This window comes from Rhinatrema bivittatum, chromosome 6, assembly GCF_901001135.1.
Source record: "Rhinatrema bivittatum chromosome 6, aRhiBiv1.1, whole genome shotgun sequence".
NCBI classification, from domain to species: Eukaryota; Metazoa; Chordata; class Amphibia; order Gymnophiona; family Rhinatrematidae; genus Rhinatrema; species Rhinatrema bivittatum.
The window spans coordinates 340,894,389-340,918,056 of NC_042620.1; the positions used below are offsets into that span (position 1 = coordinate 340,894,389).

A 23,668-nucleotide genomic window follows, 5' to 3' on the forward strand; every position below is an offset into this window, starting at 1 on the left:
TGACAACACTGCATCCAGTGTTATACCAAGGCTTCAAGCTTTCTGAGTTATGGCAATAGGGTAGGCCATCAATTATTATGGTGTTCGGGGAGCAATGAAGTGAGTTTGATAGTGTAGATAAATGCGTAATTTCAGTTTTAGAAGTATTGAGTTGTAGGCGGTTATGAGATAGTCAAATGTTAACAAAGAGTAACAATGGATAAAGTGTTGAACCATGACGTGTTGTAGGGAATGAAGAATTGAATATCACCGGTGTAGATTTTAGAATCTACGCTCATCCCAGAAAGAAGATGACAAAGTGGGAGTATGGAAGCTCGAGCGGTCAGTGGGTTAGGTACAGTTAGAGAAAATCACAATTAGACTCTGACTGTGCTTCAGTGATCTTTCTTTACCGTGGTAGTAAACAAACAAAACGGCAGCAAATGAAAAGGAAACCCTTCAGCAGTTCACCACTTCAAAACAGGCAGCAAGCAACAGCAAGACACTTCAGCAGTTCCCCCTGTTAGCCTCAGATACTTCACAGTCTTTACAAAGAGAGAAAATCTTCCCACAGAGAAAAGTCTTTAACCAACCTTCAGACATAAGTGGTCTTAGCAGATGCTGGAACTCCATCAGCTCCCAGGGAACCCACCCCTAACCCTTCCAGGGCCTGAGGTTTTATCCTCTGGGGAAAGGCTCTTCCCTTTACCCAGGATTCCCTGCAGCTTAAAGGGGACCGGGCGGGATAGCTGGGCCCGGTTCTCTAAGGTAAACTGAGGGAGTTTCCGATATGCTCCCTCACGGGGAGTAAATATTTATTAAAAAGTAAGGCTGAAAGCGAGGAGTCTTGTGGGACACCTGAGGGAATGGAATACCAATTTGATTTAAGTGGACCAATGTTTATTTGTTGAGAATGGTTGAATAAATAAGAGGTAAACCATTGGAGAACTGTACCTGTAGTTCCAATGGATTCCAGACATGCAAGTAAGATTTTATGATCCAAGGAATCAAATGCTGCAGATAGAACTAGTAAAACTAGAATGTAGCGTGCATTTGAGTCAAAGCCTCCTATGATGGTGACAATGCTGGCTTGGGTGTAGATTCTTGAGCAGCTAGAAAGAAACGAGCATTTACATTTGCCATAAACACCACCAAGCATGCATTGCTTTGCCTTCACAATTGGTGATTATTTCCCGCTAATCCATAAGATATTTAGAGCTATCACTCTGGTTCTATGTGTAACTGGTACAACATGGCATTTTAAATGTTGTAGCAATCAGCTAAGTAACAGCGATTCTGAGCCTTGTCTGTTATGCGTAATATCTGTATTTTGTTACAAAATGTATGTATTTATTATTTGATAAATAAAATATAAAATATATATGCTTTATGGAACCCAGCTCCTACGTGATCAGAAAACCTGTTTACACCAGATATCTTAACTCAACCTTAGACGTAACCTGTGCTGATTTGTTTTAATGTGTATTGTACAGGCTCATGCATTGGTGCCATGTTTTATCAAACATCTGCTGCATTACAGCAAGGTTCCTAATACTGAATCGCACTGGATAGACATGTCTGATAAGCACATACCTACAAGAATAATATTACAAAATGTTGGCTAAATATGCTGCTAAATCCTAAACATGTGCACATTGAAATGCAAGGAGCTGCACAGCATTGGAGGAAACGCTGAGGTCATTTACACCGCTGACACCATCCTCTGCTCTCTCTGTAATCACTGACATTCCTATTTGACTTCCATAATGCAGGTAGCAAGAGCCATTGCCTGTGCCAGAAGACGGGAGTCAGCCATGGTAGAGACAGAGGAGCAGATGGTGGAGGAGGAGGAGGAAGAAGAAGAGGAAGAGAAGGCAGAGACAGAGGAGCGGAAAAGGGTGACAGGGAGTGAGAGCACCGAGACAGAGGAGGAGAAGAAGGAAGAGAAGAAGAATCGGATAGTGGAAGAGAAAACAGCAGAAAACCTGAAAAGAGGAGGGGAGGGAATTTATTTATTTATTTAGCATTTTTATATACCGATATTTATGTAACAGGTTACAAATCACCTCGGTTTACATTATAACAATAACCATTGCATAAGAATGCATTACATTGAATAGGGATGAATCAAACTTGGATCAGTGGAGTTGGGTTTAACATAGAGGTAAAAGAAGGAAATGTAACCGGCGGGCCGGGTGCTAACATAGTATAGCCAGGTGTCTAAGAGGTGACACTGGTAAGAGGTATTGAGGAGGAAAATTATTAACTTGTCTGTAAAGCGCGCGGCTTGTTAGTGAAGATGGTCTACTATCGGAACCGTAAGAGGTTCCGTGGGTCATCAGAGTTAGGCGAAGGCTTGGGAATGAAGGGAGGAGGTGGGGAGGGAGATTGTAGGGGGGTGAGGAGACTGCCATAGAGGAGTTTGAGGAGAAGGAGCCACCTAGAGTTCCTCAGCCAATCGACCAAGTCCTGCCTGCTTCAGTGCCACCTCAGTCAAGGAGCAGCAGCCCACGGGAGCAGGTTCTACAGGAGCCACAGCAAATGCATGAAACCTGCAACACTCTGGTGAGGAAGGGAGAGGGGTACAGTGGCCATGTAAATACCCTGAGCAGGGAAGTCTGAAGGCAGAGGGCAGAGATGGGGTCCATCGGGAGCATATAAATACCCTGAGCAGGGAAGTCTGAAGGCAGAGAGCAGAGATGGGGTCCATCGGGTGCTCATGAAGCAGCTGATGGCCTGTAAATGAGGTCCAGATTATAGCGGCCCTAGATGAACCCCAAAAATGGGAAACCTTGTAACTACTTTTTAATAAAATCCTGTTTCTACATAGTTTTTTTTATAAATGCACATTATTGTTTCTCATTTTTATAATAAAGGACTCACGGTTTCATTTCTTGTGCTGACTCTTTATTTGCCTGAGTGAACTACATATGACGTCAGTTGTCATCTATATCAACTTCTACTTACACAAGTATTGTAAACACTATGATGTCCACAATCAGAGTCCATCAAGATTTTACTAGCAACCATACGAAGAAGAAGATGCTCAGCGGGAGAGAGATATTGACCTTTCAGGAAGAGGTCGTGCAGTGGCCAACCTTTCTGGGAAGAAGCGAAAAATGATCATTAGGAACTATTAACTAACAAGAGCTACCAGTAATATTTCTGCCTAAACCACATAACATCATCTGCCGGATCCCTTTACTGGTGTTAACCAGTAAAGGAAGGTGCATCTCAAAGGGCTACACATGCAAGGAAGTTACGGACACAGATTCTATACCAGACACCACTAATAAGACATTTATTCATATATATATAGAGAGAGAGAGAGCACTTTCTGGTTAAAGGGCCCCGATTGGTCACATGATGTTACACAATAGATAAGGCTGGGCTTCCCCAGCTGTGAGTCGGGACCCACAGGGGGTCAGCTGAGGTCACATGTCCCTCCGATAGCTGTGATCTTCTGGCACCAGCAGCATTAGTGGAGGTCAGTATGAGTCCTAAGAGCTAGCACATGCTCACAGGTCCTGCAGCAGCCCTGCCTTTCCATGGGTTTCTGTGGTTAATAGGAAGCCCTGTGCGAGGAGAGATCAGGGTATCTGTGAGCTGGCACTGGTTCACAGGCCCTGTGCTGACTTTCATTACTAATGAATGCTGCTGCTTGCAGATTGATGTTAGCCTTGGGATCAGCTGCGAGGGCAGGGGAGAGCTGAGAGTGCCCAGAGCAGGGGAGATGGCCACTGCTCTTCCCTCCTTGCCCAGCACCTGTTATCAACTTGCCTTCTCTTCCCACTACTTGACATCCACCTTTAGGCTGGGGGGCCCAAAGGATAATAATGCTGCTGACTGTGGCCGGGAGGGGGATGTTTGGAAGAGGATGTGCCTGCAGGGAGGGATCAGATGCAGGCAGGATCTGAGGTTTGTATCAGCTGGAGAGGGATGCATGCCCAATATTTGCCATGGCTTGTTTCACAGCCCTGATATCAGCTGTGGATTTCCCCATACATCTCTCTACATTAAAGCCTGTTTGTTTAACCAAGCCTATGGCCCCCCATTAGATGCCTTCATCTCATTAGTAACGCTGATAGGCAATGCATAAATTTAAGAAAAAGAAGAAGATAGCCATCCATTTTCAGTAGTTAGCCAGGTATATAACTACTTGCTTTCCAGAGGTTGGAAGCATGGCAACATGGGCTGTGAATCAGCCTAAGATGATATCTACTACACTTACGGCCAGCTGGTGAATGAAATCAGCAGCTTTAACACACTAAAACGAACCTACATGTGGAATAGCAGAGGGGAAAAGCATTGTTACAATCAGAGCACCATTCCCATCTGTCTCCAGCAGCAGGTGCCTGGTTTTGTATTTCTGGTACATTGGGCTCAGAGTCCGCATTCGAGTCAGAATGAGCTCCAGTCTCCTCCTCCTCAGGTGCTGGGATCTCTCGTTGAGTAGTTATGTTGGGTAGGAAACAGCAGGCCACAGAGATCTGACAGACCTTGTCTGGGCTATAGAGTAAGACTCCTCCTGTCTTATCCAGACATCTAAAGCGTGTCTTCAGAATGCCAGCTAACAGATCTGGTGTGTTTGTGGTACCTTTCTTCTGCTGTAGTCTATAGGTTTCTAAAGAGGGTGAAGAGGCAGATTTTTAATGGGTAGCCTCTATCACTTGTACAGTGGAGAAAAAGAGATGTAGATCACAGCATATGATCTTTATGCAGAGAGGCATGGTGTACACTGAAGAGACTTAATGGAGGACCCCCAGTACCAAGCACGTCTGTCTGTATGCTTTGGTGCACTAGACAGCAGGAAGCTCCTGCACAGATCAGAGGTGACTATGTGCCAGACCCAATCAGTGCACAAGCCAAAAGAAGTTCCACAGAAAAATCCTAGCTTAGTCCAAACATCTCAGTCTCTCATACCCAGCCTTGTCCTTGTCCCTGAGGGTAAAGATCCTGATGGAAGGTCTTCAGAAATTCCTGTTCCCTTTATCATTCCTTCCTTTGTTTGAGGTGATCTTTCAGGGGAAGGTCCAATGGAAAAATCTGGCTTCTGCAGCCCTATGTCCCAGAGTAGGGAGGACAAAAACCTTCCACACTTCCAAAAACTGATAATTTAACTAACAAAATTGAAGCCTCATGGAGGGAATAAAAATCACATTCACTGCAGGTCTCTCTTGCCACAGCTTCAGTCTCCTGCTTCTGGCTCGGGGGAATGGGCCTTCACTAAAAAATACAGACATCCTCTCCAGACTAAAGAAAGTCTGTAAGGACACGAAAGCAAAACCCACTAGCAGGGAGTGCATATCAGGGTCAGCCTCCAAAGAAACAAGTGAGGGGTTAGGCCCACTCTAAAACCAAGAATCTGAGGTGTTTGCTAATTCTCCTATAACCGATCCTTCTCTTACCCCCACTAAGTACCCTGATTAATTATAGCCATCCATATTGGCAGGGGTTGAAAGAAATAGACATGTCACTAAGCTGTGCAGGGATATATTGCCTTTTAGTGACTGACTGAAGGGTCCGCCACATTAGCATGCCCTTAGAGCCAGCGCATAACATTTAATACAGGAGGCCTTCCATCCCAGCCCAAAGGCCTCCCAATCTAATGTGCTTTCTCTAGGGCTATCCCCATTAGTGCAGGCCTAACCTGGTCCCCAGATCTCCAATGCAAAAATAAAGAAAGCCTCTTTAGGGTAAATCGAACCCAGTCCCTCCCCCAAGAATGAAATCTCTTCAGAGGTACCTCCCACCAACCCAAGAATGAAGATTCCAGGCCATTGGGGAGGATTGGGTTACAGCTATCCAATCCTCAGATCTGCTGATGTGAAAATGAAGAAACCACCTCTTGGTGTCTCTCTCACCGCCATGAGAGTTGGTTAGTACAGGAGATGTCCCCCACTAACTCCCAATGACCTCTTTATTTTTACATTATGGGTTTGTGGGCGAGGTCCCATGTACTGACTAGCTCTTTCATTTTTGGGGCCAAGGCAGTATGGGGGGATTTTTCTATGCACGTCTGAAAGTTGAAGAGGCCAAACTCAACTCGGGGAAATCCCAAACAAGCAATTTGCAAAGTCTACTTGTTTTCAAATGTAAAGTAGGTTGGGTTTTATTAACAACTAAGGATGGCAGAGAAACTCAGATACTGTGTCTTCCACGGTGCCTTGACACAGAACCATGTTTTGAATAGCTGCATTGGGAGGGACCTTAAGCTACAGATAAAACGCAAACAGTATTATAAAGTTACAAAGTGGAATTAATAGAAGCATCTAAACAAAACAAACATAGCCTGATAAATGTAAACGAAGAAAAAGCACTCACCCAACCGAAAGCGGCTCCAGCAAACATTTGGAATGGCACATCAAAGCGGAATTTCCGGCATCGAGGTTTAAATCAGCAAAAGCATGCCAAAGTTACAGTGTACAAACAATATTAAATTGTACACATAGCTTTTAAAATAAAGAGGAAAGCAATAAAATTGAAACAATGGGGAAATAGGAAAGAAACGTCTTATAGGAATTTTTGTATTAAATAAACAGAAAATGGCAGATAAGAAATAAATATGAAAATGGGATGTAAATAAATGAAATAGGTGACATATGACATGAGATATGAGATATGATGAATGAGGTAGATACATATTCAAAGGAAATAAAAGAAAAGATAATGAGGGGAACCCAAAGTTTGAAATTGGAGGCAGCAAAAAAACAAAAATTAAAATGTGGAAAAAATTAAAATATACCAAATGAAAAAATGAAAATGTAAAATAATGAATTTAGACCAAAATATTTAGAATGAATTCAGAACAACTAAATTATGAGGAAAGAAAAAAAAAACTTTGAAGAGGTCATGAAAGAGGTTTAGAAAAAAGTGGACCATTCAATGGTAATGTTCAAGCCATGAGGTGTTACCAGTATTCAGAACGTGCATCCATCTTTGCTCATGTTGTGTCAATGAACGAGAAAAGTCACCACCCCGGGATGGGTGAGCGACTATTTCTAAAATACAGAACCGGAGTTGTGAAAGGGAATTTTGTAGTGTCAACCAATGGGCTGACAAAGGGGCATTGTCCCGGGCAGTGCCTACGCAAGAACAATGCTTGTGTGCGTACGCTACGTGAGGTTTTTCCTACATACACCAGAGGACATGGGCAGAGAATTGCCTAAACTACACCTCGTGGTGGCACAATTTGAGGACAAGCAAAGGAGGCACCAGTGGAAGGATTGAGAAAGAAATACTACAAGCTGTACAATAGCCACAAGGGCCATGACCAGTGTGTGGTATTCAGAAGAAATTAACATGTCACATAAATTGCAACTTCAGCAGAAAGCAAAACGTAAATGTTTATTGAAAAAGGGGGTGTGAAGCCAAGTTTTGCCAATATCGGTGGACAATAGAACAAATGTGGTGGCAGGCCAGAGTGGAAGGAAGCGCAGGTGACTACATATTCTGGCTCATGGGACGATTTGACAAAGAGTAAATCACGATTAACATATAATGCTCGTTTCAGAGATCGTTTGATAATTTTGGATGGGTAACCACGTTGCAGAAATTGATTGTACATGAGGGGAGCTTGTTTCAAAAATTCATCTCTGGTTGAGCATAAATGGCGTAAACGGAAAAATTGGCTACTTGGAATAATATTGCAGAGGCTCTGAGGATGGAAACTAGAAAAGCACAAAATTGGCTATTTGAAATATTATTGCAGAGGCTCTGAGGATGGAAACTAGAAAAGCACAAAATTGGCTACTTGAAATATTATTGCAGAGGCTCTGAGGGTGGCAACTAGAATAGCACAAAATTGGCTACTTGGAATATTATTGCAGAGGCTCTGAGGATGGAAACTAGAAAAGCACAAAATTGGCTACTTGAAATATTATTGCAGAGGCTCTGAGGATGGAAACTAGAAAAGCACAAAATTGGCTACTTGAAATATTATTGCAGAGGCTCTGAGGATGGAAACTAGAAAAGCACAAAATTGGCTACTTGAAATATTATTGCAGAAGCTCTGAGGGTGGCAACTAGAATAGCACAAAATTGGCTACTTGGAATATTATTGCAGAGGCTCTGAGGATGGAAACTAGAAAAGCACAAAATTGGCTACTTGAAATATTATTGCAGAGGCTCTGAGGGTGGCAACTAGAATAGCACAAAATTGGCTACTTGGAATATTATTGCAGAGGCTCTGAGGATGGAAACTGGAAAAGCACAAAATTGGCTACTTGGAATATTATTGCAGAGGCTCTGAGGGTGGCAACTAGAATAGCACAAAATTGGCTACTTGGAATATTATTGCAGAGGCTCTGAGGGTGGCAACTAGAATAGCACAAAATTGGCTACTTGAAATATTATTGCAGAGGCTCTGAGGGTGGCAACTAGAATAGCACAAAAGAGTGTTTTTGTTGGTCAATTTACGAAAAATCGTAGGAAAAAAAAGAAGTGTGAACTTTAGGAACAATAATATTCAGAAAAGAGATTTGAGAACGGTGGACAGTAAAAGAAAACTGTAAGTGATTATTGCAGCAGTTTAACCATGTGCACACTCTACTTGGTATGTTGGCATAGCTTTAGCCAGACTGCAAGAAGGTATTCCCAGAGGCGTATTTAGGTCAGGGGAAGAAAATAGTGCATGCACATGACATTTTCACAAGGATGTGCGTTTTTTTTACCCCGTGAAAAGCAGGTGCTTTTCACGGGTGTTCTTCATGCTAATTTTCAATGACAAAATGCCCCCATTCTTTCACTTTGGAAACCAATGGTCAAGTATGCATGCTTCAAGCACTCCAAATACTGTAGTTTCCAAGTATGCAGGCTATTGGAAAGCTGCCCTTTTAGCGCACAGCCCATGAGGGGGGTAATTGTGCAACACTGTGGGGAAAATTAGTCTGAAAATATATGCATAAGTTGCACCAATTTGTAAAGCAGACTTACACGCGCATATGTCCGCCTTGAAAGTTATCCCACTAAATCTACCCATCCAAGTTACACCTGCTAAAATTCTCCATGATATGCAACCTTTTATTAAAAACTCAACCTCATGCACGTAAATCCAAACCCTGCCCCAAAGCTGTCACCCAAGAATACCCCCACTCAGTCTGGGTAAGCGTACACGCACGCTGGTCGATTTTATAAGTCCTGCGCACGCCAAAACTGGGAGATACGTGTGTGTCTCGGATGCACGCACACCACGCGGATTTTAAAGGGCCCGTGACAACGCGAGTATCTCCCATTATGTGCTCAAAAAACGTTTTGTGGGGAAAGGGGCGTGGCGGGCTGAGGCATGAATTCTGCGCGGACGTATTTCTGCGCACAAGTGCGCACCGGGGTCCTCTACCGCGTAACTTTACTTCTGCTATAGACGGCGTGTAAGTAAGAAAATAAAAAAAATATAGGCTACTTAGCGAGGTTTAGGGGCTCCGGCCTAACAGGGTAAAAGGTAGGAAAACTAATAGGGGGGGTTAGGAAGGGCGATTGGTTAACTGGGCGAACTGGGAATAAACTGGGAAAATGGGCTCTAGCCCTCGGCGCGCATATCTAATGAAATCTCCCCCACTTCCGCAGTCCAGGCGGTATTTGTGAGCACATGCGCACATGCATATGAACTGTACATGCGTCCAGGCTATGTACATGCGTCCAGGCTATTTTATAACACAAGCGCCTATACGTGCATATGTTATAAAATGGCCACGGCAATTAGCATGCACATGGGCGCCCATGCGTGGCTCCTATTATTTACCTCAGAGGGGGCCTACCTGCCTTACTCGCATATTGGACAGGCAATTTTTGTCCCCGTTTCTGTAGGTAAAACACTCTTTTACCTATGGAAATGCTTTTGAAAATCCCCTTCCCTGTGGCGTTTTGGCCTGAATGTTACATTCTAATTGATAAACATCTCGCAGCTATTTTAGAGCGAATTTAAATGCATAGCCCTTATAGTCTCCCTACTGAACCTCTAGTGTCAAATTGCTCTTGGAGATGTTGTGCTATTCTAGACCATCCTGGGGTTGTTTTTTTATTTCATTTCCTCTTTCAGAATTATGTCTCGAATTTACCCTTAATGTAATCTGTTTGTAATCTGCAGTGGCAGTAGTCATCTTCATGTTTCAGGTTTCATGTTCCTTCTTTTTCTGCCTTTGTGGATCAAGTATGTTAACCACATAAATATTTTAACCTTCTTCTTCACTTTTATATTTCTGATTCTGGTGGCTAATGAGAGAGAATGCACATCAAGTTAATCAGCATATTTCTCCATTTCTACCATGGATTTGTATAAATCACTCATCTGTGATCATCCGCATCTGAATTTATTTGCTTTACTCTGAATATTCACTTGGCAGTGTTTAAACTGTGATTTCTCAAAGCATTTTTTATCAAATGGATTTTCTTTCCTGATACTTGATGTGTAGTTGTAACCACTCAAAAGTGGAAGCATTCTTTTTTCCATAATTTCTAAAATGTGCAAATATTGGAGACATCAAGGACTGAAAATAGGCAACCAAGAGTAGTTCAGGCCCGGCCTTTCGGGATTGAACCCAGCCTGCCCTAATGATGGCAGCAGATGTTTGTTTGCTGTTGGATGCGTGCGTGCGTCTAGCACTGCTTTTTACGATTCAGCTCAATAAACTGGCCTGCGCTTTCTCCAAACCTAACTCACCAGAGCAAGCGCGCTCATATTTGCTCCATGGTTGACGGCTGTATTACCTGCTGTCAACTGTGTGCCAAAAGTGAAAGGCTTGAGCCAAACAAACTTCAAAACCGAATCACCCCTGCAAATGTGCAGGTATCTGATGAGAAGCTGATTTGCTTTTTCTTTTTCAACCAAATGTAATGCTTTCAGAAAACAAATCCCTCTTTGAAAAGCCCATGCATTAGAAAATGGCTAAGGATACAAAAATCCACCCCCCCCCCCAAAAAAAAAAAAATACAGCAAAACACTGAGCTTGTACACTATTGTCTTAGGAATAAATTCAATGATAGTCAAATAGTCGCACAAGTTAAAAGATGTGCAGATAGCGCTGTGGGAATTAGTGGGCCAATCCTCAAACCCAGCCCTCTGCTCCTTCTCCTTCCCGTATTACTTTGAATCAATAGGTTTTTTTGCATGCCACTGGTTTAGAAAAGCAAGTGCAAAGGTTTCATGACTGGATGCCTCTCCGCGCTCTTCCGGTGTTGATACTCTGTGTGCATCCCTGTACCCAAAGGCTCTTTGTCTAGAACCGAAAGAAAGCTTGAGTGAAAAACATGGAGCGTGTCTGTCCCTAGCAAACAAAACATGTGCATCCAATGAACCAGACGCTTTGAGGATTTTATGGGAAGGAGACTGCATATCTGACGGCATCTCAGAACCACGAGATCCTCTTAGTTGGACAGGCTTGCATTCTTGCCTCGTAATCCTTTGCTTAAGAGTAACAGCATATTTACCATAGCAATCAAAATAGTTGGTTCACCAGTTAACATGATTTTGGAATTATTCTAAATCCAAACACTGGGGAAAATAAATCAAAACCAGCTTTTGCAGACTCGTTTCACTTCCACCACATTCCATTTTAAAAACTTTACATGTGTCTAGGTTTGTGGCTCCTGCTTCCAAGAAGTCGTGAATGGTTTTAAATTTGGATTTGTTAAATCAGCGTATCACCTTTACAATATAAAAAGTGTTGGCAGGCTGCCTGTGTTCTGAGTTAAATAAAACATAGTCATATGTAGGGACTACTTTCTAAACACACATGTTCCCATATGTCTGGCACACATGACATCTCAGTTATTTGTATCAATAAATTAAAAACATACAAATAAATAAAATAAATAAAATGAACCAAAATAAAAAGAAAATCCCCAGCTACAGTTATTTCAGAGCTATCAAGCTGCATTCAACTTGCTAGATTTAGTCTTTAGTTTCCTCAAGTATTAGAAAATGTCAGGCCTACAAATCCCCAAGCTGCAGAACATAGTAAACTAATTCAAATCCATGCAGGATTGTCTTTGGAACTTAAGGAGGACCGGGCCAGGTAGCTGTGGCTAATCCCTTAAGGTGATCTGAGGGAGTTTCCTGTAGACAGGGCCGGTGGAAGCACTAGGTGAACTAGGTGGGGGGGCCAGGGTCCCAGGGGCAGCAGCCACGAAGGCAAGAGAGAAGAGGCAGCCGCTACCGCCGCAGCTTCAACATAATTATATTATTGTAGGCTTCTTGGTTAAAGAATTTAATAAAGTCAGTTCACATCGTCCTCCATGGTTCAGCAACTCAAATCTGTTGACACGATGTGCACCAATATTTATTAACGCTGAACATCTCAGAAGTTCTTTGACCGCATTGTTCTTCTGCAGTATTTTGCAAGGTTTATTCAAACACATTTCATATTTATTGCTCTGTTTCTGATCTTGTGTAATACCTGAAAAATTGAAAGTAGACACAGTGTTTGCACAGATTATTCAGTTATGGGAAGAAATGAAGAATAATGTTTGGCGACAGGAGCTACCAGTAAAGAGAACTTCTATGTGACGTTGCAGCCCTACTCTGCTATTTTCCATGTCCTACCTTATAATGGGCAGCCTCTTCATCTCATTAGGCTTTTGTATACTCAGTGGTAGCATGACTTCCAGCTTGGTCTAATTATCAAGTTTCTCTGCTCTTTACCTCGTTTTGAGCACAAACCCCCCTGTACTTATTTTAGATCATTTGCCTAAGCTGAATATGTCATGGAAGTGCTTTGGGACAAATAAACACCACTGCGTGAAAAGCAAATTGACTCTGTAGAGCAACCGGTGGCTACCTGCTACTTTCCTACTGCCCCTCAACTGCTCTCCTCTCCAGTTTTCATGTTATCAGATATACTGTCATTCTTTACATCTTCCCCTACTTCAAGAGTGCACATTTCTTCTCTGGACCATCTGTAGCTGTTTTGAGGTCGCTGTACAGAATATATATAACATCGCCTTCCCACTCCTTCAAAAGCGAATGTACAATTCAAATGCCAGAAATTTCTGGCAAGTAAACTCCCCCAGATGGCTTTATGTATAGGTCTGAATTTCTACAGCTATGAAGCCCTGACTGCTATAGTGGAAGTTGAATAGGGCACTGACTTAGCATGGGGAAAGCTGAACCTTTTTACCTCTTTGGCCACCGGTTCAAATCTGTCTCATGCCGGTAGTAGCAAAAAACATTACCAGAATGTAAAAGCTGTTTAGCAGTCTATGGAAATGAGTTCCTGCACTTCCTTTAGCTCCCAATGGACAGATGAAGAGAGCATTAACACAGTTGGCACTAATTGGCACCCTTCTCTGTTCATCAGCCCTCTGATAAACACATTACAATTTTCCAAATTAATTTCCCATTTATACACATACCATTTTGTAATTTCTGTACAGTTTTCTGGTTTAGCACACCACATAAAATGACAAAATAAATAAATGCGCCTTTTACATTTTTCTCCACTATGAGGAGTAATTTTGGGTGCAGGAATTAGTTAGCTTTGGTTCATGTCATCTATATTCTTATTTTGAATTTATAAACCTTTTCCTTTAAAAAAAAAAAAATGAAATAGTCTCCCAATTAGCTTTGCGTGGATATGGCAGATTTCTTTTTGGCACTTTTCAAACAGGGATGAAAGTACTATAGTAGTTATCTTTTTAGTCCGTGCATCTGGAGGACACAATAGCATTCATGCAAGAAGACCGATTGGGTCTAAACTCGAAGGAAAGTAGTAATTTGATCTTGGCACCAACCCAGTTGAACACAACTTTTTCTAAGAAATGTGTGGCCATTTTCAGTAGGGTCAGAACGGAAAAGTGCTAGAAAATCCACAAATAATCATAGTTTCCCATGCCTTCCATGTTCTGTTTTGCTTTTTGGTTCCATATTTCTTTCATTCCTTCATTTTTTCTTTTAACTGTTTTGTTGTACTTTTCATTGCTTTATCCCTTTCTTTTTCCTTTGTTCCCTTTCTTGTACTCCTTCTCTTCCAATATATATATTGAGACTTTCCATCAAGGTCAAATATAGCAAAAAAGGATCTTTCTTTTCAATAAGCTAATTAGCCATTTCCTAGTAACTTATATCAACACTTTAGTTGCCAGTTTCCCTGATCAAAATGCCTATATGGAACCGAAACCTTGATGTTGGCATGGAATATTATACAATTTCAGATCTATGTTCAGTCTTTTCTGTTATCAACAATTGACTGTTATAATGCACTTTTCATTGGTCTCCCCACTTCTCATCTAAGAGCACTAGACATTTAACAAAACTTTGCCGCTTCTTTGATTTTGCGAGGCTCACCTTGGGAACAAGTAACATTATTACTGTATCAATCATTCTTGTTACCCATTCACCAAAGGATTACAGAAATGGATGGTCCAAAATGTCTTTCCAGTTTGTTGAAATGTTATTCTCCTTCCCGTTCCCTCAGTTCCCAGGAAAGTCTCCTTTAGGAGTGCCTCTGAAGGAAACGCACTCCCGGCCCTTTTCAATCATGGGCCCAACCTTGTTGAATTCATTGCCTAAAGCATTACATTCTGTTGATGATTTAGGGGTATTTCGTAAACAATTAAAAGCTTTTTTGTTTCAAGAAGCATTTGCCCATTTTTCCATGTGATGCTGATATTTTCTGTAAAATAAAGTCGTGTTTGTTTATTTATTTATTTTACAACTTTTTTATACCGCCATTCATGGGTACATCATATCGATTTACAATGAACTAGGAGAAATACAGCGAACGGGGGGGTAGCGACAGCAAAGGGGGGATAACAAGGCAAAGGCGTAACGAAAGGATGGTTCAATAGGGGCAAATAACAAGAAATATCAATATAATATGGTGCATAATCGAAACAGAATATAAGTTAACACAAAGATAATATAAAATAATTGACATAACGATGACATTGTGGGGAGAATGGAAGGAGGAACTAGAAGACCTATGTTGGGAATGCCTGTTTAAAAAGCCAGGTCTTGAGCTTTTTCCTAAATTTGTACTGGCAGGGCTCAGTGCGGAGTTCAGTGGGGAGACCATGCCAATGGGAGGGTCCTGCAACAGAAAGGGCACGCTCTCTCGTGGGGTGAGATGAGCATTCTTGAGGGAGGGGGTGTGGAGGGTAGATTTGTGGGTAGTTCTGGTGGGGCGGTTGTGGAGGTTGAAACGCAATGACTCCTCAAGCCAATTGGAATTGTGAGTGTATAAAGATTTGTGGATAATGGTGAGAGTTTTGAAGAGGATACGTGAATTACATTTTATTGTTTAATATATAATATGTTTTGAATTGTTTTTGCACGCCGCTTAGTTCAGATGGTTCTGCTATAAGTGGTAAATAAATGTTTTTAAATAAATGTATTTTATGAAACCCAGGGTACGTGGACCTTTACTCTAGGTAAACACTTGCATAGTAGCCTAAGACATAAGATACTATTTTGAGAATGAATACATTTTGTGTTACAGAATATAAATGATTTCTGAGATAAGAGATACTCAAGATACTTAAGGTGGAGAGGAGATGCTGAGCAATATGAGTTTGACTGTTTGTACGATTAGTGGATAGTGTCCTAACCAACTCACTAATAGCATGTTGTAGTCTAGTCATCATCATATCTAAATGGGTAATTAGTTTGGTAAGATGAAAGAATTTATTGCTCTTTTGCCATGTATGTGTGTCTGTGTATTTGTATTTAACCATCAGCACCCTTATGATTGTAGCTTAGATGGAACCATGCAACGTTTCAGCCTTTTCTGCTTATTCTGGATCCCTATGCAAGGTTTTAGTAAAACTATGAAAACTGAAGATTTTGTATGATATATAGTGAATAAGTAGCTCGTTCTGGTTTTCAACTTCCATTTCAAAGAACTCTAGGTGTTTCTCAACATGAAAAACATTGAAGCTGGAGTTGAAAAAAAAGAAAGACACGATTAAATCAATATTTTTCCTAGCTTCTAAGCTGTACCCTGTATTCTAGCTCCAGGAAGGAGTTCTGTGAAAATGTTATTGGCGATGTCTGTTGCAATAGGGCTGTAATGATGTGAGAGAGAGAGAGAGAGAGAGAGAGAGAGAGAGAGAGAGAGAGAGAGAGAGAGAGAGAGAGAGAGAGAGAGAGAGAGAGAGAGAGAGAGAGACTTACTATAGTGCCTATGCCCTACATAGGTATTTGAATCCCTATGGGAGGGCTACCTACTAACTCGGGGTGGGGATTAGGTATGAGCGTCGGGGGTTGGGGGCCACTTTCGCATTCCACATGAGAGCTACGGACAGAACAGTGGTCTCTAGTGCAGATTTGCTGGCCGTTGGAGTGAGGACGCTCACTCCAAGAAGTGGTTTGGGCAACGTTCTCTCTACCTAGCTTGATGGACACTCTACCTGGGCAACAACATGCTAGGTGGAGAGAACGTTGCCCAAATCTCCTCTTGGAGTGAGCGTCCTCACTCCGACGGCCAGCAAATCTGCACTAGAGACCACTGTTCTGTCCGTAGGTCTCATGTGGAATGCGAAAGTGGCCCCCAACTCCCGACGCTCATACCTAATCCCCACCCCGAGTTAGTAGGTAGCCCTCCCATAGGGATTCAAATACCTATGTAGGGCATAGGCACTATAACAAGTCTCTCTCTCTCTCTCTCTCTCTCTCTCTCTCTCTCTCTCTCTCTCTCTCTCTCTCTCTCTCTCTCTCTCTCTCTCTCTCTCTCTCTCTCTCTCTCTCACTATCGTGGATGGCGATAATCCTTTTCTGGCCCGTAGCGCAGTCCATATTTGTGCGGGACTGGGACAATGGAAGGCTTTAATGTTTTATAACTGATAATTCTGTCTCATACACATCTCGATAATGGCAATGTATTTATCACATGTGCGCACGCAGTCGTCAGCCCGCTCCCAGGAACACGACCATTTTAGAAATATGTGCACATATGCGCGCATTCTATAAAATAGTCTGACCATGTGCACATGTGTGCGCCATTTTAAGTGGACGCATGTGTCTCCCACATAAATAGGATTTTAAAAGACACATGCACTGAGGCCATTACCAATTTTACCAGTTTGTTCCCAATTTGCCGAGGTAAGGAATAGGACTTCCAAACCCTCCTTCTCCCTTGTTAGCCCCAACCCTTAAAACTCCGCCGATCTGTCTATTTGTATTTATTTTATAATTTGCATGTCATCCATAGCAGAAGTAAAGTTGTGTGGCAGGGGACTGCAGTGCGCGCCTATATTTATGCGCAAATTTCAACGTGAATTCCAGGAACAGCCATGTCCTACCCAGACAACTCCCATTCCCCTTTTCAGGACTTTGTTACTTGTACACATAGCGACAAGCTTGGGTGGCTTTTAAAATCCGCTCAGCGCACGCCAGCCTGACTTGTGTGCATATCCCCCAGTTTTGGCGCATGCCAGGCTTTTAAAATTCACTTTTATTTGTGTTAATACTGGAAAAATTCAGTTGATAAAGGTACATTGTCCGCAGCTTTGACAAAGCTCCAGTGTGACAAAAAGAAATCTCTGTTTTATTCTTCAGGAAATGAGCCATTCCTGGCCTCCTCCTCTCACTGCTATTCACACCCCCGGTAAAGCCGACCAGACTAAGCTTTCCATTCCAAGCAAGGTAAGTTCTTTGAATAAACATTGCTTGCAAGGTTTAAAGGTCTCTCTAACATTTCTGGACTATATTTTATTTGAAAAATTCTTTAAAATGTCCTGTAGATATATATATATATCGAATTCCAGTTGCAGTTAACGGATGGAGAATTCACAGATTATAATAGAAAGCAATAATATGAAAAAATGGGGAAGAAAAAAATTTGAAAATAAGGAAGTAAACTACCATCAAAATGACTTCTGCTAAAATGCGGTAAATATTGCTCAATACAGAAATGTAGACTTTATTACATAAATCAGATTTCCAGCGTCACAGTATAAGCTATATTTCTAAAACTTCTGTGGCGTTATGAAAGGCATTTAACGTCTTCTCTCTGATGCATTGTGCTACAAATTATAGCCTATAGCATGAAGCTTAAGCTGAAATCACTAGGAACTGAGAGTCTACTGTTCTGCTTTCTGTATGCACTGTAAGAATTGATATTGATTTTTCCTTTCTTTTTTTTTATTGGGGGGAGGGGTAGATATCACTGTTGTGAATCCATTTAAGCAAACAGGGATAAGTATTAAGTAGATTGTGAGGAGGAGGCATTGAGATATAAAAGACCTTCAAGAAACACTGCTGTTCTTATTGACAAGGCTTAAAATGTATTCTTTTTAAAAAGTAGCTTGTCCTTTTTTTTTTTTATCCCACTCAACATTCTCATGCATAGTAGCCTGCACCCTGCTGATTTTCCAGTTGTTACTTGTATTTAGCCTTTTTGTTCTCCCAACCCAACTCTGATGTCTGTTGATCTGGCAGCAGCGTTTGCCAGGCAATAAATATAGACTGGTTGGTTGCTGTGTACACCAGGGATGTCCCAACTCCAGTCCACCCACGGCTGCTAATTGCTTAGGCTTCCAGGATACCTCTAACGAACAAGCATGAGATATTATTGCTTGCAAGTCTGTCTCATGCACATTCACCCAGGATACCCTGCAAACCCAACCAGTTTGCAGCCAGAAGTTGGGCATCCCTGTTTCATATAGCTTGCTTGATGATCACCTATTAAAATGGTAGTGTGTGTCCAATGGTTGCAGGAATACCAGGAGACTCCCGGGCAGACTAAAATCACCCTAGTTTTTACCTCTAGCAGTCATGAACTTGCAATCCTGCTTTTCCTAAGGAAATAAGAAACAGGGGTCACTAGGCACAATGGAATAAAAGAAGCACGCTCTCCGTCTGTCCCTCATGACTTGGGAGACCCAATGCAAAACCACCTGTAAGAGAGCAGCTAGCATTTATAATTTACATTTGTCCTTTGAAAATATTGGCATAAGAAGGGGCTTGTTGCATACGCTCTTAAATACATCAGATGGATACTTTTTTACCTATAGCATATATTTTCCATGCATTTCGTTTCAGAAAAAAAAAAAAAAAAAGAATTTTCAATTAATAGATTAACAATTTCCTTGATTAAATTTTGTACATATTGATCGTTACTTCACCAAAATTTTCACTTGGACCAAGGATAAAATAAAGCATGTTCGTTTCCCAAAAAATGTTTGAAAGTGCCTGGGTAGTATCGGTAGAAGTGTAAGCTCATTTTTAAAAGGAAACTCCTTGTGGAAACCCCCTAAGGCCCAGGACTGGAATGAACTCCCTTGTGTGTAGGATACCGTAGCTCTCTGGAGCAGGCACACTGGCAAAACAGGCTGGACTCCCTGGATGAGAGCTCAAATTAATGTTTACTGTGGTTAATTGTAAGCAAATCTGTAGGAGTAAATAATAAATAATAAAGTGTCCAGATACATGCAGAATTCTTAGATTTTTAATGTCTCTACCTCTGTGAATGTTTCCCTCGGAGGTGGGGCTTGGTTATCCTCCGGAGAGTGGAAAGGCAAGTGTCCCAATGGGCCGGGGTTGTCCTGGTGATGGAGGGCCCCTTTTCTCCGGAGTACCTGAGGTCCAGCATCACTCCCGAACTGCATCCTGTCTGTGCCCTGTATCCCAGGGTGGAAACTCATGTGGGGGTCTCCAGATGTTCCTCTCTCTTGGATTCCTCTTCAAAACTGCCGGCAGACCTTCCTTTCAGCTCTGGGTAAGGACGGGAGCAGAAAAATACCTCCTTCCCAAGCTGATGGCGAAAAAAAATAATTCTTCTTCCAATTCTGGGTCTGTCCAACCTCCTCGTGAAAGAGCGAAGTGGTATACAGATCTCGCCTGGACTGCTAAAGAGGGTATTTCTGCCTCCCAGAAAGAACAAAGCACCACCACTCTACAAAGCACAACAGAGTGCTTTGTAGAGTGGTGGCTCTCCCTTCCTTCTGTAGGCAGGGGGGCCTAAACTTGGAGAGCACAGCAAAGCACATCTGTCCCCTCACAAACCAAATCTACATTGCCATACACTCCTAATCTCCCTTCATGCGCATTCTAGCAGGCCTCTGGGGGAGGTGCTGTTTGGCATGGTCGGTCCCTCTAGATGGCTAACCATGGGCGGGGAGCTAGCCCCATCTAGTGGAGACCCCAGGTATGTGTGAGGATCTGAGAATGAAATCCTTGTGCTCCCTTCGCCTTCCTTGTTCTCCCTGCCTCCAGCCCCCTCCCATCGCTAGCTCAGGGAAACATTGCGCATACTTTTGAGTGATTTTCAGCCCCGGGAATTTAGATAGGTAACTGCTTACTTACCTGACTAATTCCTGCCTTGATTTTTCAGCAGATCATGAAATAAAGCATATACCTACATTAATAAATAAGTCAAACTCTGAAATGTTTTAAAAAAAAAATTGGAATGATAATTTTTATCATTGAAGCCACTTTCCCCTAAAATCTTAACCGGCTTCCTCGTTTTCCTTGTAAGACCAGGAAAGCAGAACCATGGAGCTTCTTTGAAGAGATCTTTTTCTGCATTCATTTTTTTATTTTACAATTCTTCTCTACCAGCGCTGACCATCATGGCCCAATTACTTGCCATGAAATGCAGAAGCACAGTACGGCCCAGGAAAATCACCATCTGCTCCCAGTTCATGAGCTCAGTACTAGTTTAGCATGCGAATCCACAAACAGGGGTGGAGTCCTATTTGTTTTAGATGGCAGGTCATCTTCCTTCTCTTAGTTCTTCAAAGCTCCGCCTTGCTCCTCTTCACTCTTCCAGCTTTCCGTAATAGATCTGATGCCGGATGGACGGACCAATAAAGCAGGAGGGTAGGCTATCTAACAAAGCCGTTTGGGCAAATATGCAGATTAGACGCCAAGGATAGTCCAGATTTGAGCCTTTATTTAAATGGAGACAATTATATGTTTGTGCCCGACTCAGGCCGAGTTTCGCCCCACCTGGGGCTGCCTCAGGGGCTGTGTATGAATAAACAATGTATGTACCAGATTGTTCTCAAATTGAGTGCATCAAAATATCTAGTAGTCAGATGGTGTAAATTTTGTCATATTCTAATATAGTCTCCGCTCAAAATTATCAGGGACTTGATGCCGGATGGACGGAGACATCAGATAGGAGTTAGCAATCTGTTAAGGATCTGCTAGGGAGTTAGCAATCTCTTATGCTACAACTCCTAAGAGGAGAGGAGTTAGCATTATGTGCGAGCTCCTCAGAAGGAGCTAGCACTCTGTATGGTTAAACTCCTATGAAGGGGAGGAGTTAGCAATCTTGGGAAAGCTCCGTGTTAGAGCTAGGAGTAGCTCCAGAAGAAGGTGGCGTTAGCAAGCTGTTATGAATCTGTTGCTGAAGACTCCTGGTAGGAAAGGAGTAGCCATCTGTTACCAGCGGAGTGCTTGGAGAGGACACTCAGCTGTAGAGGAATGTAGATATGTGAATCCTTGGGCCAATGGCAGATGACTGCGCCCCATGAGGATATCCTGAAAGGGACCACTGGCTAGGCTTGAGTATGGAGACAGATACAGATAGTTCTTTTATTAGACAGGTTAGTAGAACCACCAGAGGTGGCAGTAGTGAGCTGATATGCCCGGCAGGGCTGAAGTCCCTCAGGTACTGGAACAGTGATCCCAGGGTTGCTGAGCTGTAGAGAAACTATACATAGTGAGTAGACAGGGTATGCTGTGTTCATAGCCAGAACTGGATGACAGATCTCACATAAGGTCTTTAGAAAGCTCAGTAGCTGGAAAGGGTTAGGCCCTCAAGGAGCGAGTACCTGGTTCCAGGGAAAGCTCTGAGAGAGCGATGGTAACTCACAAATGTCTGTATCTGCGATAGCTTCCAGGCAGTAGAGAATCTTCAGAGTGTTCAGGAACATGGGCCCTCGAGAAGCGAGTACCGGTTCCTATCTGCAATCTGAAATAAAAGAGAGTGAGGCCCCCGAGGAGCGGGTACCCCTGGTAAGTTCGAGGAGGCAAAGTAGCTTAGGTAGCGAAACCCTTTGCTAACTCAATCCGTTAGCAATTTCTGAGACCTTTTATATTGGAAGCAGATGATGTCAGTTCAGGCGGGCGCCCCCGAGGTTCGCGCCCTTGCTGGTACATCATTCGGAGCACATGTGCGCGCACGCCTTACGTCATCAGGAACATGGCGGATCTACAACGTCGTGCCGCTCCGGGGATGCCGGAGGAAGATGGCAAGAAGACGCCGTGGCAGCAAACCGTCCATCAGACCCAGAGGGAGTCGCCAGGGTGGTAAGGAGGGCGGACTGAGGGAATCGAGCAGCGAAGGATGCAACACTTTCTCTTAGCCCTCCATCCCTTTCTTTGACTTATCCCATTTTTCTCCCTTCTCTTGGCCCCTATATCTCCCCCTCAGCACCCTTTCTCAGTTGCCATCTCCCCCTTCCCTCTCCCAGCCCATGTCGCCTCTTCTCTTACCACCTCTTTCCCCTCCTTCCCCATTTCAGCCCTCCCATCCCATTTCTTCCCCCTTGGGCTCCCCATCACGCCTCGTTTTTCCATTTTTGCTTTTGTATCTCAGGGAGTGGACCTCAGTCTCCCAGTGCAGCAGTCCCCACAGAGGCACAATGCAAGCCAATGAGCAGGTCGTACAAGCTTTGGAGGAGCCTCTGATAGAGCAGGCAATGTTTTCTGTCCCTGTGGCAGGCAGCCCCTCCTCCTCCTCCTCCTCTCCTCCTTTCCCTTCAGTGTCTGCATGGACTACCCTTAGAGGACCATGTAGCAAGCTATGGGCTCCCTTGCAGAAGTGAACCGGCACCGGGGGAAGTTTTCCTCGCAGTGCCATTACGTTGAAATAATATGCCAATGGCATGCGCAACCGTTTTCTTGCAGAAAAAAAAAAAAAGCCCACAAGTGATGATGGACTTTGTTTTAGCAAAAAACTTAACGACACCTCTGTGAGGCATGCGAAGTAGAGAAAAGTAATTTGGAGGCATACCGTATTTGAAAGTTTCATTTTCAAAAAATTGCATGAGGCATGCTGCTAATGTGCATAGTTTCCACCATCGTTTTATGACCTTGTGAACTTCACGTGGAATGATGGTATATAAAGCATTTAAATAAATAAATAAAATGTGTAAGTGTCAAGGTACATGCCTACTTTCATTAACGACCCAATATTCAAAGGTAATATATGCAGCTCAGTTTTGTTTGTTTGTTTATTTGTTTTATAATGAAAATTGACTGAATTTTGTGCAGGCTAAAATGTGCATGGCTTTTGCTGTTAGGCGCCCTATCGACAACTTGCCATAAAATGGAGAAAAATGCAAGATGTATCAGCTACACAAAAGAGTTCAAGAGCAGTTGTAAGGATGGTGAAATAGCAGCTTTAGCCAGCAGGACGTTTGTGTAAACCTAAGCAGGCGAGATCCACTCTTCAATCGGGGGTCTTAGAGCTGAATTTACTGAAGCCTATTCCCTGCTCACAGGATAAAGTGCAGGATCACTCAAGATCTTGTTCCTGAATGCTAAATTACATTTGTCCTCGGTAAGTAGTCTTTCCCAGTCTAGGGCAGGGCTCTGTGGAGCTAATCACAGCTTGCAGTAATTACTGGTTGGATAGGAAACAATTTGAGCTACCTACAAACAGGACCGTGCCTACAGTGGCTGCAATTGGAGAAATCATCAATATGTTTCAGGAAACTATGCTAAATTGTGCTAAGTAATATTTCTGTGTAAGGCACAATAGAGCATGATACAGCTGATTGATAGTGCGGTTAATTGAAGTGCAAT

General features: G+C 42.7%; 1 protein-coding gene across 3 annotated transcripts in view; it reads left to right on the forward strand.

Moving 5' to 3' along the window:
* AFF2 (AF4/FMR2 family member 2) overlaps nucleotides 1-23,668 on the forward strand; it is a 779,982-nt gene that overhangs the window by 473,613 nt on the left and 282,701 nt on the right. For all 3 annotated transcript variants that reach the window (XM_029607748.1, XM_029607749.1, XM_029607750.1), the window contains one exon: nucleotides 17,468-17,554. In XM_029607748.1, the coding sequence (XP_029463608.1) occupies nucleotides 17,468-17,554 (87 nt within the window). The remainder of the gene's footprint in view (nucleotides 1-17,467; nucleotides 17,555-23,668) is intronic.